A 17,566-nucleotide genomic window follows, 5' to 3' on the forward strand; every position below is an offset into this window, starting at 1 on the left:
GGGAGCGGGGGCGGGCGGGGCGAGGCCAGGCGGCCCCGCCGGGCAGGGCGCGCTGCGGCATGGATTACTCCGAGCCCGGCTCGCCGCAGGGCGCTCGGCACCTGCCCGGCCAAGCCGGCGGCTACGGCAGCGGCGGCTACGAGCGGCCGAGCCGCGGCGAGGAGGAGGAAGCGGCGGAGCAGGAGGAGGAGGAGGAGGCGGCTGTCCGCGCCCGCCCGCCCCGCCGCCCGCAGCCGCCGCTCCGCGCCGCGCTCTCCACCTCCTCCTCTGAGGGCGACCCCGAGCCGGCGGCGCCGCCGCGGGAGCGCAGCCTCAGCGACGAGGCCGCCGCCGGAGACTTCGACTCGGCCGAGTCCGGCGCGTCGCTGCGCTACTCCACGGGCACGGGCGGCCAGGGCAGCGAGGGCGAGGGCGCGGGGCTGGGCAGCAGCGACAGCGGCGGCAGCGGCTTCTCGCTGGCGGCCACCGCGCTGCCCGAGAGGCGGCGGCCGGGCGGCGGCCGGCCCCGCTATGAGGTGGTGCGGGAGCTGGGCGCCGAGGAGGTGCGCTGGTTCTACCGCGAGGACCGCAAGACCTGGAAGCCCTTCATCGGCTACGACTCGCTGCGCATCGAGCTGGCCTTCCGCGCCCTGGGCAGCGGCGGCGGCGGCGGCGGGGAGCCGGCGGCCGTGGAGCCGGTGTGCGTGCGGAGCGGGCTCTACGAGGTGGATGTGGCCAGCGCCGAGAGCTACCCCGTCTATTGGAACCGTGAGTGCCGCCGTGCCGGCCGGGGGGAGGCGGGGAAGGGGGGTGGCTGCGGTGTCCCCCGGAGGGATGCCGGGCATCCCCCGTGAGCTCGGAGCCGCGCTGGGTGACCCCGCCGCGGGGACACGGCTGGCCTTTGGTGCCCTGGCCGCGCTCGCTGCCGGTGTGTTCCTGTGTAAGGATTTAGGATAAATTATCCAGGGAGAGAGCGGACCCGCGGTGCGCATCTCCAGCACGTACCTGAGCGAGGAGGGAGTGGGAATTCCCCTTCCGAGGCTCAGGGACACTTGTGAGGGAAGAGACTGGGGCATCCCTGAGAGAGGGGACACTGGGCCATCCCCCTCCCCGAGGAGGAGCGGTGCCCTCCAGTCAGGGTGTTCTGAGCACATCAGCCACTTGCAGCAGCACAGGGAGCTGAGCATCTTCGCCCTTCTCACCTCCCCTGCACACGGACATGAAGGACACGATCTGGGGCATGCACACCTGGCACTAGAGACGTGGAAAAGGGAAGGCTGGGCATCTGCTCGTTTCTTGGCATATGTGGGAGAAAGTGGGAGGGAAGGTGGCAGAGAACCTTCTTATGCTCCTTTTTCCTAAGCAGAGGGTGAGTGAGGGTGAATATTTGCCTTCAGCACTCTCCCAGTTCCCTCCCTGCACACCTTTCCTCAGAAGGAGCAGAGTGGAAACATCAGTTGTTTGTCCACTCCCTCCTTCCCACAGACATGTCTTTGATCCTCATCTTCAGTGAGGAATGATGGAAGCAGGGGTTGTCCCCTTGTGACCTTTGTCCTCTCCATTAGGAAATTATGATCTTGTGCTTTCTGTTTCATTTCTTATCGCCTGCCCTCTGGGAGGAGGCGTGAAGTGGGATATCTCCTCCTTTCTCTTGGAGGAATGGCAACAGGCATCTCACACACACATAATCCTTAATTCCTACCCTTCCAATAGAGGGAAATTCCCCTTTAATTTCAAAATGAGGTGGGAATACACCCCCTGTGCCACCCTTCCCCTTGCATTTGTGTGCCCTTTGCTGGGGGACAGGAGACCTTGTGGAGCAGCAGTGAAAGAGGGGCAGAGAGCCCAGATCCCTGCACATTTCCCCTGGTGGGAAGGGCTCAAGGGTCTTGCTGGACAAGTGAACCCCTGCTTTCCTGAGGGTGACAAGCTGTGCTCACCTGCTGGTCCTGAGAATTTACTTTCCAACTGCATTCCCTCAAGGACAAGGGAGATGTCGTGGAGTAGAGTGAGCTGCAGAGGAGCTGAGCGTGTCCTGGCATGGCCTTGGCAGAGGGGCAGGCAGGTTTCTCTCATCTTGAGACTCAGGTGAGGGTCTCAGGGGAGCAGCAGAGCTGTTTCAGAGATGAAATCCAGGGCTTTCTGTTGTTTTCCCTCTTTATTTATCAGCCTCTTTACAGGAGGGAGGTCCATAAATGACAGTACAGTTCACCTGTGTGACAATCTGTATCTGTCTTTCAAGTCATCACCCCTGCAGACAGACACTGAGCCCCAGGAGCAAGCAGAGGTCTCAGTCCACACAAGTTGTGAGCTGGAGGAGCCTGGGCACAGCTTCTTGAGCAGAAACTGGAGCTGCCTCTCCCTGTCACCACTCTGGATTCCTTTGCTGTTGGCACTGGGTGCAGCTGCCACATGGTTCCTGGGAAGAGAAGATGCAGGACAGCCAGGGGAGGAGGAATCTGCTGCCATCCCTGTAACTGTGCCATAGGGAGAGGGGGGAAGGAGTGAGCAGAGCTGTCAGGTGAGGCAGGATTGCTCCTGGTAATGGGAGCAAGAGGCTGCACTCGTCAGCAGCTTAAAGGTTTAATTTCTTGACACCGTGCCTTGTCCATTTTGGAAGCTGATTCAGTCTCATTAAGCTCGAAGAGCAGATGTTTCAGATGACAGCATGGGCTGTGCAGAGACGATTTCTGGTGCTGGAAAGGAGAGATTCCCAGAGGTTAGCACCAGAGGCAGGGAGGAATAAACTCCTGGGCCTGAGCAGACTAATGACGGGGATGATTTCTAGCCCTCAGAAAGCTGATTAAGGGGAGTGCTCAAGTCTTTTCTTATTAGCAGGTCCAGTCCTTCACAGGGCTGAGATCAACTTTTGGTCCTTTAAGGGGCTTCTGGTGCCTTTTGGTTTAACTTCCTCACTGCACATTTCCTTGCCTCTTGTTCCCTATGAGTGCCTTTCTCCCGTTCTTCCCAACTGCTGCATGCAGATCTAGGAGCCTGGGCACAGCTTCTTGAGCAGAAACTGGAGCTGCCTCTCCCTGTCACCACTCTGGATTCCTTTGCTGTTGGCACTGGGTGCAGCTGCCACATGGTTCCTGGGAAGAGAAGATGCAGGACAGCCAGGGGAGGAGGAATCTGCTGCCATCCCTGTAACTGTGCCATAGGGAGAGGGGGGAAGGAGTGAGCAGAGCTGTCAGGTGAGGCAGGATTGCTCCTGGTAATGGGAGCAAGAGGCTGCACTCGTCAGCAGCTTAAAGGTTTAATTTCTTGACACCGTGCCTTGTCCATTTTGGAAGCTGATTCAGTCTCATTAAGCTCGAAGAGCAGATGTTTCAGATGACAGCATGGGCTGTGCAGAGACGATTTCTGGTGCTGGAAAGGAGAGATTCCCAGAGGTTAGCACCAGAGGCAGGGAGGAATAAACTCCTGGGCCTGAGCAGACTAATGACGGGGATGATTTCTAGCCCTCAGAAAGCTGATTAAGGGGAGTGCTCAAGTCTTTTCTTATTAGCAGGTCCAGTCCTTCACAGGGCTGAGATCAACTTTTGGTCCTTTAAGGGGCTTCTGGTGCCTTTTGGTGTAACTTCCTCACTGCACATTTCCTTGCCTCTGTTCCCTATGAGTGCCTTTCTCCCATTCTTCCCAACTGCTGCATCCAGATCAGAGAAAACAGCAAGGTCAGATCCCAGGATTCAGTCTTACCTGGGCCCTTGAAGGCCTTGGTGCAGCCATAATTCCCATATTACTCCCTTTTGGTAGCATGTGTGTAATTCTGGATCCAAAGGGTGGCTGCTGCCCCGACGTGGATGTGTCAAACCAGCTGTGAGTGAGGCAGGAGAATCCTCCTCTCTGACCACACAAGCGTGAGGTATGATGAGTACAACTGCCTTAAAATGTGCTGAGGTGCTTGTTGAAGAGTACAGAAACTACTGTCTAGTTTTGCTGATTCATGGTTCAGCTCAGAGCAAAGGTCAAAAGGTTTTTCTCTTTGTTATTTTGCCCTTTTTTGTGTGTGTGCTGGATTCCAGAGGAGGCTGCTCTCACACAGCCACCACACTGAGCAGTTGGTTCCTCAGCTGGCAATTCCTGGGGCATCACAATGCCAGGGAAACGTTGGTTATAGCTTGGCACGTGCAGGAATATTTCTTTTTTATATCTGCATTTTAAGCTCGCTGCAGGATTCGTTGGTAACATCGGGAATACCAGCCTGAGTTACAATTTGAGCAGATTAATTACTGAGAATTTCATCCTTACCTTGTGACCTCTGGGATTTATTTAATTAGTGCTGTAGAACCAGCAAAAATGGTTCAAGAGGATGAAAATTCTTCGTGTGGGCTTGCAGATAAGTCAGTAATTTGGAGCAGGCTTTTTCTTGTTTTCTGTGGAGATGACAAGTGTGATATTTTATACAAGGGTCTTCTGTTTAAATCTTAAATTATCCAGCCCTTTTCAGCCCTCCCAGTTGAAGAGGGCTGATTTACAACCATGTTGCTCTGGAGTTTGTCAGTGGAGTTCTCAAACTCCTCTGTGACTCTTAAATCCGTGGTCTGTGAATTTCTGGGTGACTCTGCCCTGTTTTCTGGCTTGTGGGTTTGTCCCCAAAATGCTACCCTTGTCCTGTCAAGTATTTGCTTTTTCCAGGCTTTTTTTCATGTGTAGGTTGTAAAGTTGCCTGTATTTATTTAAATTACTCCACTCCAAGACAAAGGTTTGGTAAAGTTGGGGGGTTTTTTGTTTATATTATTTTTCTACCTAAGAGTCACTGAAGTCTATTAAGTAAAAAGCCTATTTTTGTATTTAAAAACAAATTTGTTCACTAGAACCATCCCTGAGTGAAGATGTACTGATACAACAGTTATTTTACTGAATTTAATCTGGAAATACGTGTGAATACAGAGTGGACCACTGAGTCTTAAAATTAAGATCTCTCTGCTCAGACTGGAATTGGGCTGCTTTAAAAAAACCTTTTAGCTGCCTTCTTGATCAAGATGAAAATTAAGGGAATGAAATCAAGAGTTTATAATTGTTTGTGATTTTCATTTGGTTTAGTGTGGTTTTAGCAGTGTTTTTTGTCATTTTACAGCACACTTAGAATGTTGGTTTTGGTGTGTTGGATAGTCTTTGAACTTGGTTGATAATTTCCTTTATATAAAGGACCTTTTGATTGAAGGCTGAAGTCCTGAATAAAATTTTATGGCTTTTTTTTTATCTCTAGATGTGTAATCCTTTGGCAGATAAAACACTGACAGTTTGCTTTGTAAAGGTGAAACTTTGCTTCCACTACTCAAAATCTTTCTGGGTTCTTTTTTCTGTCTGTTTTTACTGTGCCATCCTTTCAAAAAACATCTTGTAGCTTAGTTTTTCGCCAATTCCTTCCTGACCAAAGGGCTTGGAAGTGTTCCAGGCCAGGCTGGACAGGGTTTGGAACAACCTGGAACAGTGGAAGGTGTCCCTGCCATGGCAGGGATGGAATGGGATGGGATTTAAGGTTCTTTCCAGCCCAAACCCCTCTGGGATTCTGTGACCTAACACACTTAAATGAAATAACTTTCAGTGTTCCTTGTATTAAATCACATTTTTTTGTGTGTATTTTAAGGGTTTTTTGTGGCCTCCCAGCAGAGAGAGCTTGGGAATTTTGGGATGCTTCCACTAGGCCAGGGGGGTTGGGGTGGCAGCGCTTGGGATGTGTCTCTGAGGGCAAGTTTCTTCCCTGCCCTCAGCTTTTATGATTTATTTAAGCATATTTAATAAAAATTAACCTGTTGTCTTTCTCCTTTAAATGGGACCAAAATAATTCTCCAGTTCAGCTACAGCAGTGTGCCTAAGGAAGGACACGGCTTGGGGAGTTCTGCTTGTCCTTTGATGTGGGCCAGCACTTCTCCTGCTGGATTTGGTCCACAAGGACAAAGGCAGAGGTGGAGGGAATATTTGGATTACAAGTTGTGGGTGAGAGGGCTGTTTTCTGCTGTACCTGTGGCAGCAGGAAATGTTTGTGGGATGAGGAGGATGAGGAGTTCTGCTCTGACTTCATTCAGGCTTGAAGGGTTGGGCAGTGCTGAGATCAAAGGAATAGGGTGGGATTGAATTTGGAGGTGACAGAGTTGAATTAAGGACTGGTGACAGGTGAATTTTTGTGTGTGTGATGCTCTTTTAGGGAATAACAACACTGAAAGCACCAACCAACACCTTGTCCAGAGCTCTTGGAGCAGCACAAGGATGTGTAAGAGCTGTGCCAGTCAGTGAGCAGAAGGCCTAGATGGAAGAAAAAAATCTGCAAAATAACAAAAAATTAGAATAAGAAGCAGGATCAGTTGTCTCAGAGAATCTCTAAGGTTGAAAACAGTGAGGGGAGGGAGTGGTTTGAGTGTAAGAGAGAAAAGGTCACTGGTGGGATGTGATCTGCGTGAGTGGCTGGAGAGGGGAAACTGCACAGAAAATAAATGTTGTAAATAGCAGGATTAGTGAACACACAAACACGAGATTCAAGTGGGATTCCAGGCAGTGAAATTTACAATGAAAGAAACTGAAAGTGTTGCCAAGAGAAGCTGTGGCTGCCCCTGGATCCCTGGAAGTGCCCAAGGCCAGGCTGGACAGGCCTTGGAGCCACCTGGGACAGTGGAAGGTGTCCCTGCCATGGCAGGGGAGTCTTTAAGGTCCCTCCCAAACAAAATCATTCTGGGTTTCTGGGAAAATCCTACTGGTTTTCTGGTAGGAGAAACCCTACAGGGTTAGGAAAAAAAATGAGGGAAAATTTAAACATAGAGATGAAAGCTGGGGAATTCTGGAGTTGGCCTGGAGAAGATGGAGGAAGGGAGTTCAGGAGGAGAGCACAGAAAAATAATCCCTGGGGTGGAGAAGGGAGGAGTTGAAGCCATGCAAGGGCTTAATAACCTTTGCTGTCATTTTGCTCATTAGTGGCAGGTCTGAGGTGTGCACTGGGACAATCTTGCTCTTCTTTCTTTTGGAGGATAATCCAGGAACCTGTTTGTCTGCTGGTGGAGCTGAGGAACTCAGCAGGGTTTTCAGCAGAGCACACTCAGAGTGTGAAGGTGGGATTGTGCAAAAGCCCTGTGGCTTTTTGGGGATGGGCTGGGAGCACACAATCACTTTTGGGAGGTGCTCACGTGTTGGTCATGTGGCTCAGGAGTTGTTCTTTTGTGGTTTTTAAGAAGTGCAGGTCTCCCTGGGGGGAAAGGGCTGATAAAGGACAAACTCAGTGGTTCCAGCAGCAAATGCCAGTGGTGGAAGTGCTTTGTACACCAGGATTGAAAATTAGTGAACTGTTTTAATGGATAAGAATTCAATAAAAATACAATTCTAAATTTAAAACTGCAGCCCATTTCATGTTCTGACAGTCTGAGTTTTTTGGTTTTGGTGTTTTGGTTTTTTTTTTTGGATGAATTCTTCCTGCTTGACATGGCCTGTAAAGTGAGCTTTAAGATTTTGGCTTGGACCACCAGGATCAGGTCTGTGGAAAGAGCAATTGTGGATATAGTAAAAAACTGTTGCCTTAAACCAGGAAAATCCTTCCTGACAAAATTATGTCCTTGAGCCAGGCTGGGAGAGCTGGGAATGTTCCCCTGGAGAGGAGAAGGCTCCAGGGAGAGCTCAGAGCCCCTGGCAGGGCCTGAAGGGGCTCCAGGAGAGCTGGAGAGCGACTGGGGACAGGGGATGGAGGGACAGGACACAGGGAATGGCTTTAAACTAAAACAGGAGAGATTAGGAGGGAATATTAGGGAGAAATTAGGGTGGGCAGGCCCTGGCACAGGGTGCCCAGAGCAGCTGTGGCTGCCCCTGGATCCCTGGAAGTGCCCAAGGCCAGGCTGGACAGGGCTTGGAGCAGCCTGGGATAGGGGAAGGTGTCCCTGCCATGGCACGGGTGGAACAAAATGATCTTGAATTTCCCTCCCTACCCAAACATTTTGTGATTCTATGTTTTGGGGTGATTTACAGTTGATGACTTGGAGCACATTCATGACTTTTTGTGGGGCTCCTTCTGTGTTTGACTGGAGCCAGCCCCACAGAGCACCCTTTCATTCCTCATTGCTGGATTCACAGTGTAAATGGACTAAAAACAGTTCAGGGAAAAGCACTTTTAGGCTGGAATACTTCAGGCAGTCTTGGTAAATCAGAGGCAATGTTTGCAGCAGAGAAAAAACATCTATTCCTGCCTTTGTCATCCAGCTGTGGAGCAAACACAGGTTCACAGGTTGAGCTGCTCTGGAAGGAAAATCCCACCTGTGCCAGTGGGATTGAAACTCAAATGTAATTTGCACCTGGAATTTACAAATTGCTTCAATGGAGCAACTGGAAGTTACTGGTTGAAGCAGCAAAATGATGATTTTTATTGCTCAGTGAGTGAAATCTCTGTTCAGCTCAGTCCCAGCTCTGTGTCCCTCTGAAGCTTGGTGAGGCTTCACCCTTGAACTCCTCTGCAGGATTTTTCCTTTTGCCAGAGCAGGATGGGTCACACGTGGCTGTGGTTGAACAAAGGGAGGTCACCAGGCTGGGATCAAACAAGAGCTTCCATTTATTTAAGAGTCAGTCACCTGCTGTGTTCTGAAACAAAGTGGAGGAGAGCTGGAAAGGTGTGCAATGTTAAGCTTTTTTTTAAAAAAGAAAGAAGTTTTAGTGTGTTATGTTAGGTAGCAAACATGAAATAATGCAATTTTAGTTTGGGGCTGTTTTATTACAACATCACCATCCTCACATATCTAAACCTTGCACATACCTAAACTAAATTGCAGTTCTTTCAGTTTAAACTCATATCTCCTTGTTCTATCCCTAAAGTTCCTGATGAAATATACCCAGAGCACGATTTTAGACTTGAAATAATAGGAATGGATAACAAATTTTTTAAAAATTCTCTAACAGCACTCTCTTGATGTTATTCTGCAATATATTTGGGAATATAGTTTTTAATGTATTTTTACATACTTTTTTTTTACATTTTTACTTTTTTTATATGTATTTCTTCATTTAGATAGGCAGTGCCACCTAGGTTGCCCAGAGAAGTGTGGATGCCCCATCCCTGGAATTGTTTCAGGCCAGGTCCTTGGTAAATGTGTGAGCATTTCATTATTTCACTAACTTTCAGTTTTAGATGTCATATTTACAGCCCCCAAGTTGCCTTCAGCTTGTGCAGATATTATTCTCACATGCTGCAAATTTTTTGCCACTGCAGTAAGAAGGAAATCAAATTTAAGGAAATGTTACAACACCAAAAGGAGCAATCTGAAATTTCTGCACTGAAAAACATCTCGACCTGGTAGTGTTTTATAAGCTTGTGTTTCTTGCCTGACTTCTTGGCTTTGGGCTTGGAGAGCTGGGAGTTGTCAATTTGAGCAGCTTTAATTTAAATTTCTGAGCCTCTGAATATTCTATTAACCTTTTAGATCTCATTTGTGGGTAAATCATCATAAGTGTCTCGGGACTGATGGCTGCAGAGTGCCAGGAGTGCCTGGACTTGGCCAGCAATTGAGTTCTTATCTCTGTATTATCTCACTTTTTTCACAGTTGTGTGCTCCTGAATCAAGGCAGGTGAAAAAGGCTCCTTTGAGCTGTGCAAAAATTGAAATTTAAGGCTGTCCAATGTGGTGGCAGGAAATGAAGGATGGAATTGATGTGTTAGAAGGGAAATTAAGGCAAATTCTGCTCACTTATGACTTTATTGTGATGGATTAGCCAGGTTTTTATTCCAATTTCTATTAGATGTGATCAGACAGTTTTAAAGATCTTCATGAAGGAGGAGTAGCTGGGTTATACACATATACTACACACATGCAGTAGTTTGTATGTTGCCTACAGTTTTTATTTTAACATAATTCTCGTTATTATGGGGATTTTGGTGATTATCATAATGCAAATCACTCATGTTCTTATCACACCATTAATTACAGCACTTGTATTCTTATATTCTTTGGATTTTCAAGGGGGAAAAAAAGATCCATTTGTGCAAAAATAAATCCTTTGTTGCAGAGTAAATCTCTTAAACTGATTTCCTCTAAAAGTGGTAAAATACGTGTGACTAATTAAAATTAAGTGGTTTTCATCTACTTTAAATCTCCACCATTCAGATTTATTTAGAAATTCTTTTATAAATAAACCATGGAAGTGTATAACTAGTCAAATATGTTGATATCTTTCAGTCTGAAGCACTGCCAGCTGCAGATTATATGGTGTAAGACTTAAGGCAGTAAAGAAACCAAGGCAAATCCTTTCCTAGGGATTGAGATTGTAGGGATAAGGATAAATAACACTTCATGTTATAGATTTGGATTTCTATATTGAGGAAAAATAAATTAAATTACAACATGATGCAATTCCAGTGTTTTTTACTCTTCCATAAAACAAAAGTAGCTGGAAGAATGTAGTTTAAGCTTTCTGAAATATCTGAATATGCAAGAATGAATGAATTTATTGAAGGTGGATAAGTGAGAGCTAAAAAATTGGTGAAATTGGGTGCTGAAATGGCAATTGTGGTTCATCACTTTTTAATGCTCTTTGCTGTCACGAGTTTGCATCAAGTCTTCTGGACTAAACCTGGGAGTGTTTCAGTGACAGCCCCATGCAGGATTAAACAGAGGAGCTGTGGTTAGGAACCTCTCTCCCAGTGTCACAGATTTTACTGAAAAACCCCTTGTGTGGAATTCTTTCCCCACCCCATCCCGAGTATTCCATGGAATTACCACTGATGCACTTCCCTGTTTTCATTTATGAAGTCTCACTTGCTTTTGGAGCTGGTGGCCTTCAGAAATTTGGTTGTTGTTGGTTTTATCAGCTTGTACAGAGATGGGGGAACTGAGAGGTGTTTTAAAGAATTTTCTTCCATTATCAGTCTTGATGAATAGTGAGACACAAGAGATGTAAAACTTAATGCTATTCTATCAAAAGCTCACTTATTTCTTAATAAGGTAATAGGTTACAATACCTTATAAATGTTTTTTTAACCTATTACCTTTTGCTACACAGTGTTGTTATTATTTTAACACCAATCACTTATATTTTTATCCCACGTGGTCTTGCTGCAATGCATCTTTCGCAGTTTTAATTCTCTAAAATACCCGGTCTTTTTGCAAGGCCATTATTTTTAAACTTGTTTTTAATTCAATCTCTCAACGAGTTTGTCATAGAATTGGAGGTTGTCAGAGAGTCAGGGGATGGTTTGGGTTGGAGGGACCTTAAATCCCATCCCATTCCACCCCTGCCATGGCAGGGACACCTTCCACCATCCCAGGCTGCTCCAAGCCCTGTCCAGCCTGGCCTTGGACACTTCCAGGGATCCAGGGGCAGCCACAGCTGCTCTGGGCACCCTGTGCCAGGGCGTGCCAACCCTAATTTCTCCCTAATATTCCCTCCTAATCTCTCCTGTTTTAGTTTAAAGCCATTCCCTGTGTCCTGTCCCTCCATGCCTTGTCCCCAGTCCCTCTCCAGCTCTCCTGGAGCCCCTTCAGGCCCTGCCAGGGGCTCTGAGCTCTCCCTGGAGCCTTCTCCTCTCCAGGGGAACATTCCCAGCTCTCCCAGCCTGGCTCCACAGGAAATGTGGGTTTTGTGTGCTGTGATCCCAGATTTGATTCTCTCAGTTCTGCAGGGCTGTGTTCAGGTTTCTGAGAGCCAAACCGTGCTGCTGATGGCAGGAAATGTCATTTTCTGGCTTCATCCTCCTCCCCTTCCAGGTGGTTTTCTCTTGAGGCTTTCCTGTAGCTCAGGGTTCAAACCTGCCCCCCCAGCTTGTGATGGGAAATAAAAGAAGTTTGTGGTTCAGGCTGGTTTGGCTGCTCTGAGGGTGTGCAACTGTTTAGAGGAGGGAGTGGGGAAAAAGAAAAGAAGGCAATTCCTTGGTCCCCCCAAAATCCCACAGAGCTGGAAAACAGAACTGCCTCACTCTGTTTTTCAAACCTCCTTAATTGCCTTTGGATCTGAAAATAATTTATATTTGCGTATGAACACCCTTTCCAAAGCCAAATATCACATTTATTCCCAAACTCAAGTGTTCTGCAGAGATTTTATGTGAAAATTTTTCTCAATTCAAACAGTTTTTCCTGGCTGAGCCTTTCTGGGAAGGGCTCAAGATACGTTTGAGAGCTGCTGTTGAGTGCTGTGGACTGCTCTTGTAAGGAACCACTCTGGGAAAGTTTCTCTCAGGCAAAAAGAGCCTGAAAATATTTATTTTAATACTTGATAGTTAGAATTTTAGAGATCTGTAGGTGGAAATTCCCATGTGAAAAACTTGAAGCCCTTCAAAACTCAAAAAAGAGGTGTCTTGTGTTCACTTAGTTTGGAGTACAAAATAGTATTCATATGATTATTATTTAAAAAAAACCATATCTCTGCCTGTGGATTCAGTGAATGGAGCCTCATCAGGCTGCTTAGTCAAGAATTAAGGAATTGCTCACAGATTTTCCCAGTGAGGATTAACATCTGACGTAGCCCTGTCGCTGCTGCAGCCACAATGGGAGCCTTTATCTCCCCTCACATTTCATTTCTTCCTACAGACAGAGCTTTGTTTGGGAGGGCAGCCCGGCTGGATCTGTGTGCGCTGAAAAATGTGGATTTCTGACAGGTGTGAAATATCTGGGAATGCAGCAGAGGTTAAGGAAAGAGACTGGTGTGGTTAACTTTCAGTTCATGAAAAATAAATGTTCATCTTTCACCCATCCCTGCATTGATGGGATGTAGACTCCAAAGTTAATCTAAATTTTCATGAAATATTGAATTTGCTGTGCAACTTGCAGGCACTGCTGACTTGTGCATTTTACAGCCACTCAGAACTTTGGTTTTTCTGGTATTTTCAAGGATTAATTTCCACACCCTTAGAGCACCCCAACCTCTTTATTCAAGCTGATGGACCATGAACACCCCCAGCAGCAGGAATCCAGCACACAGCAATTGCTCCCACCTGGAGCAGCTATTTTAGGAGGGCAGGATGGCAGAACTGGCTCTGGCACTATTTCTGTGTTTTCCTGCTGCTCACCTTTCCTTGCCAGCTGTGCCAAGGTGCCATCACCCAGCTGTGTGCCCTCCTGCTGCCACAGAGGTGGGAGCTGCTCGGCACTGCTGGGGCTGTGGAAGTGGTGTTTTCCTGTAAATCTGGTACAGAAAAGCTTCCAAATTGTCTGTGGCACCTTTGGAGTGTTGCTTGCCCAGCGGGGAGATGATTTTGAGGTGACTTTCCTTTTGTTTTTGTGGCTTGAGGGGTGAAAACTTCAGAGGAGGTGAGGGGTTCTGAGTGAACTGTGGAGGTGTTTGCAGTTCTCTGTCACGTTCTCACCTGGCAGCAGTCGGTGACTTTGGAAGTGACTTTTGGGCACAGCCAGCACTGCTGGTGTGTCTGTAGTGGAGGCAGCACAGAACCAGGAGTTTTTGGGACCTGAGCTTTGGGACCAGACCAAAAACCTCTGCCCGTGGCTGGGTCACCCCTCCCAGCTGTGCTGAGAGATCAAAGAGATCCCTCCTGTGCTCAGTCACTCTGAAATCTATTGCTCCATGTTTAATTACACCTGAATTTCATTAACTGCATGTTTGCATCTCTTGTTTCTTTTCCAATTTCTCCTTACCAGCTTTTTTTCCACACTCCAGGTCAGAACAGATCTTGGAGCAGTGAAGCCTATTTTTTTCCCCTCATCTCCTTTTTTTTTTTTTAAGCCTTTTTTTGTGGTTGAGTTCTTATTTGCTTTGTAGAGCTAAATCTTTGTGATAAGTGTAACACAAACAGGATATTTGCTTTTGGCTGAGTCAGTCTATACAAACATATATATATATATGTGTCTATATATGTGTATGTATATATATGGATATGTGTGTATATATATAAAAAGGTACATATATGTATAAATATATATATTTATATGTATAAATGTGTATATATGTGTATATATTTTTTATATATATATAGTTGTATATAAATATATATATAAGTATATATACACACACACACATGTACACTCCCAGTGTGCACTGGAGGTCACTGGTCCCACTGCTCTGTGCTCTCAGCAGACCCAAATCTGTCTTAATCTCATAAAAACCTGGTTTTGGGATCTTTGAGGCTTGCTGAATCCTTGATTTTCCAGATGCAGGAGGAGGAATTCAAAGCTGAGTTACAGTGGATGTCACTGTCCTGGGTATAAGAGGGGAATTTTTGTTCAATGTTGTAAATGTGGGCAGCAGTGAAGCACAGTTTGATATACAATAAGCACCAAGTTATATTTTTTTAAGAGATTTCTCTTCTGCCACGTGCATAGCAAATGCTGAGTTCCCACATTCCTCGTTTGGAGAACCGAAACGAGAACAGCAGATGCCAAAACCAGCCCTCAGTAAAACATTGATTTTAATTTTTAAAAAAAAAAACAACTTGAGTTTCTAAATACCATCATTTATGCTAATTGTTGTGTAATTTGTGTTGTTGGAAGTGCCCTGGCAGCGTCCCAGACTGGGCTGGACAGGGCTTGGAGCAAGCTGGGGTAGTGGAAGTTGTCCCTGCCGTGGCAGGGGTGGCACTGTGTGCATTTTAAGGTCTCTTCCAACCCAAACCATTCTGGGATTCTGTTTTCCTGTCCATCTCTCTCATCCTCACACACAGCTGGGAAATCTCATTAGCTCAGGTTTGCAGATCACACTACATTTCCTGCTCTCAATTTGTGATTGGTTGCTTTAAAAAACCCTCTTTTTTTTTTGTATTTTTATTTTTTTAGAGACGGAAAAGATCCCTGTAATGCGTGGACAGTGGTTTATTGATGGCACTTGGCAACCTCTGGAAGAGGAGGAAAGTAATTTAATAGAGCAGGAGCATCTGAACCGCTTCAAAGGCCAGCAGCTGCAGGAGAGCTTTGAAATGGAAATATCCAAACCTGTTGATGGCAAGGAGGGTAAGATTGTTTAGATCACTATAATACATTTTTTTGGACACTTGAGGTCTGCTTTATCTTCAGTAAGAGTGTGATCTTTGGTTTTTTTATCCTATAAATTGGGGAATATCAGTTTGTTCTCCCATTTTTCATTGTGGGATTTCCTGCTGCAGCACATTTGGGGAATGCTGTAAAAATTACAGAAACTTCTTGTTCCCGTTGTGTTTCATATCTTCTAATTATGTTTGAAATCTCATTTCAAACTAAAATCTCCTGATGGGACAAGAGGAGTCAGTGTCCAAAGGCAAACTGGCTGATGGCTCTCTGCAATCCCTAATTCTCTCAGCATCCCCAATTCTGCCCTAAAGGGAGTGGGATCATTTTTACAAATCACATTCCATTTTCCATTTTGATTCAGGCTGGATTTATTAGTTTTCAGCTGCAGTAAATCTTGGCCATTCATTCTGTTGGGGAAGTCCTTACATTTTAATGAGCAGGCTGAGGATGTCCAGGTAGTGTTGCTGGGAATCTTGCTCTGCTGCATGGAACATTTTCAAAATTCTGAAATTACTGGTCTGTTACTTAATGTACACATTAAAGTTGGATTGATTGCTCAGAGCAGGTATTGCACAGCAAAAATTCAGTATTTTTGCCCTTCACACTTTGGCTGTCTCTTGCTTGAGCAATCTACAAACCACAAGCTGCAAGGACAGAGGGCCCTCAAGATATTTCAGCAGGGATTTGGTTGTGTTATTCTTTACAAAGAAACTTTATTTTTGAAGTGGAGCTTTGTGCAAAGCAGTTAGACAGTGTGGGAATGGCTGTGTTTTGGCCATGACTTCTTATGTGTGACCACACAAGTGAAGCCTTGTTCATAAACTGGAAGCCCAGCAATACTCAGGGTAATTCAGTAATCACTGACAGAAAAACTGAAGTGTCATTTGTTGATATAGGGAGTTTTTTTCAGCATTACAGAGAGTTTCTGACTCCCCTTTAAAACTAGTGAGGACTTTATGAATATTTTTTTTCCTTATTTTTGCTGCTTTAAAATATCTTTTCACCTGGCCAAGGCTGCAGAACAATTTCCTGCTGGAACAGCTCTGTCCAAAATGTGCATGAAGTGGTGTGAGCCCTGAGCCACAGCGCTGTGCCTGTGCAAACATCCTTCTGGAAGGCACTTCTACCTGTATTTCTGATTTATTGTCCCAGAGGCACGGAGCTCAGGGTTGTTAGTGGCAGGGATTTATGGTTTTTTACATGGAAAGCAAATCTTTGTGGTTGCCAAGTGCTCCCAGCCTTTGGTGGTTTAATTTTTTGAGGGAAGGCTGCAGTGGTACTTGCATTCTCCTTATAGAGTAAATAAGAGAGATCAGGGTTGGGATTTTTTCAGATAAAGTCTGAACTATGGAACAGAAATCTTCAGATTTGATGTTGGATGGACTGAGGAGAGTGATGAGACAGATATGACCACATCTATGAAAATGTAAAAGATCAGAAAAACTCCAAATTCAGGTGCCAGTGCCTCTTCTGAAACCAAAGTCAGAAAAGAAAAAAGGCATAACCAAAAAGCAAACCCCAAAAAACCAAACAAAAATCCCAAGCTATGCATGGCATCATTTCAATGGTATATTTGTCAAGTCACCAGTAGGTTTCAACGGGGTGTTTTGGTAATAGTAGGAGAGATGCAGAACTGTTACAGCTGGCAGTGTGTGAAAAGTGGTTTTGTCATTCTGATTTGCCTCTCAGTACCTCTTGGATCCTCTGGCATCCACAAATGCCATCTGCAGTGGCACTGGGAGAAGCCCTGCAACTGGTGAAATAAACAAAATTAGCTGAATTCAGTTCATAAATTTCTTAAATGCTCCATTTTGTTGTAATTGCATCCTGTACGAAGCAGTTTTTGGTGCCATCAGGGTTTACAGGTACCTGTTATTTATGATCAGTGAAAGTTGAGATAAATCTGGAAATATCCATTGGGAAGCAAAGTGACTGTTCCCTGTGCTGTGATAAAACCTTGTGAGAGATGAAAAATTGGCCATGCCCTCTGATTCCTCAGCAAAATTAATACAGGCTGCTGTAACAGCCCCTTTGTACCAAGAATTACTCCAGTGATTAAATTTATTAATTCTATTAATTGTATTAAATGTATTAATCCTGGATTGCAGCGTGTTAACAAGGAAATCACCGAGCTTCTTCCAGGGCTCTTGGTGGTGATAGGAGGGATAAATGGCCCATTATTAAACTGTTAATCCAGCAAACCTTCCTCTGAAAGTGCAGAATTATTCAGGAGGAGGGTCTTCAACCTGCAGCCCACATATAACATAATGCCCATGCTGACATTTGGTTGTGTTATTCTTTGCAAAAAAAAAAAAGTATTTTGTGTTTTTGGGAGCGCAAGGAGCTTTAAATGCAGAAGGGAACAGAAAGCACAGATGACAGAGAGTGATTCCCCAGGCTCTGTTTTCCATGGGGCAGCCTGGAGATCACTCCTGTGCTGAGCAATCTGTAATTTGCATTTTGATTTTCATCCTCACAAAGCATTTAATTGCATTTAATAAAAAAGGAGCTTGGTTTATGATGCCTGATGCCAGTGACTCCTCTTGGTGCCTGATCCCCTTCAGTGCATCAGATAAATTGTTGTTTTAATGGCAGGGTGCAGAAATGAGGCACTTTTTGATCAAAAGGAGCTTGGCCAGCAGGTCAAGGGAAGGGATTATCTCCCTGAGTTCTGTGTCCTGCTCTGGAGC

General features: G+C 45.6%; 1 protein-coding gene across 1 annotated transcript in view; it reads left to right on the forward strand.

Annotated features, from left to right (window-relative positions):
* The first annotated feature begins 6 nt into the window (after positions 1–6).
* DDHD1 (DDHD domain containing 1) overlaps positions 7–17,566 on the forward strand; it is a 62,403-nt gene continuing 44,843 nt past the window's right edge. The window contains exons 1-2 of the mRNA XM_041410263.1: positions 7–747; positions 14,667–14,840. Of these exons, the coding sequence (XP_041266197.1) occupies positions 60–747; positions 14,667–14,840 (862 nt within the window). The 5' untranslated portion in view covers positions 7–59. The remainder of the gene's footprint in view (positions 748–14,666; positions 14,841–17,566) is intronic.

The sequence above is a fragment of the Onychostruthus taczanowskii genome, unplaced genomic scaffold (assembly GCF_017590055.1).
Source record: "Onychostruthus taczanowskii isolate IOZ18803 unplaced genomic scaffold, ASM1759005v1 scaffold100, whole genome shotgun sequence".
Classification (NCBI taxonomy): domain Eukaryota; kingdom Metazoa; phylum Chordata; class Aves; order Passeriformes; family Passeridae; genus Onychostruthus; species Onychostruthus taczanowskii.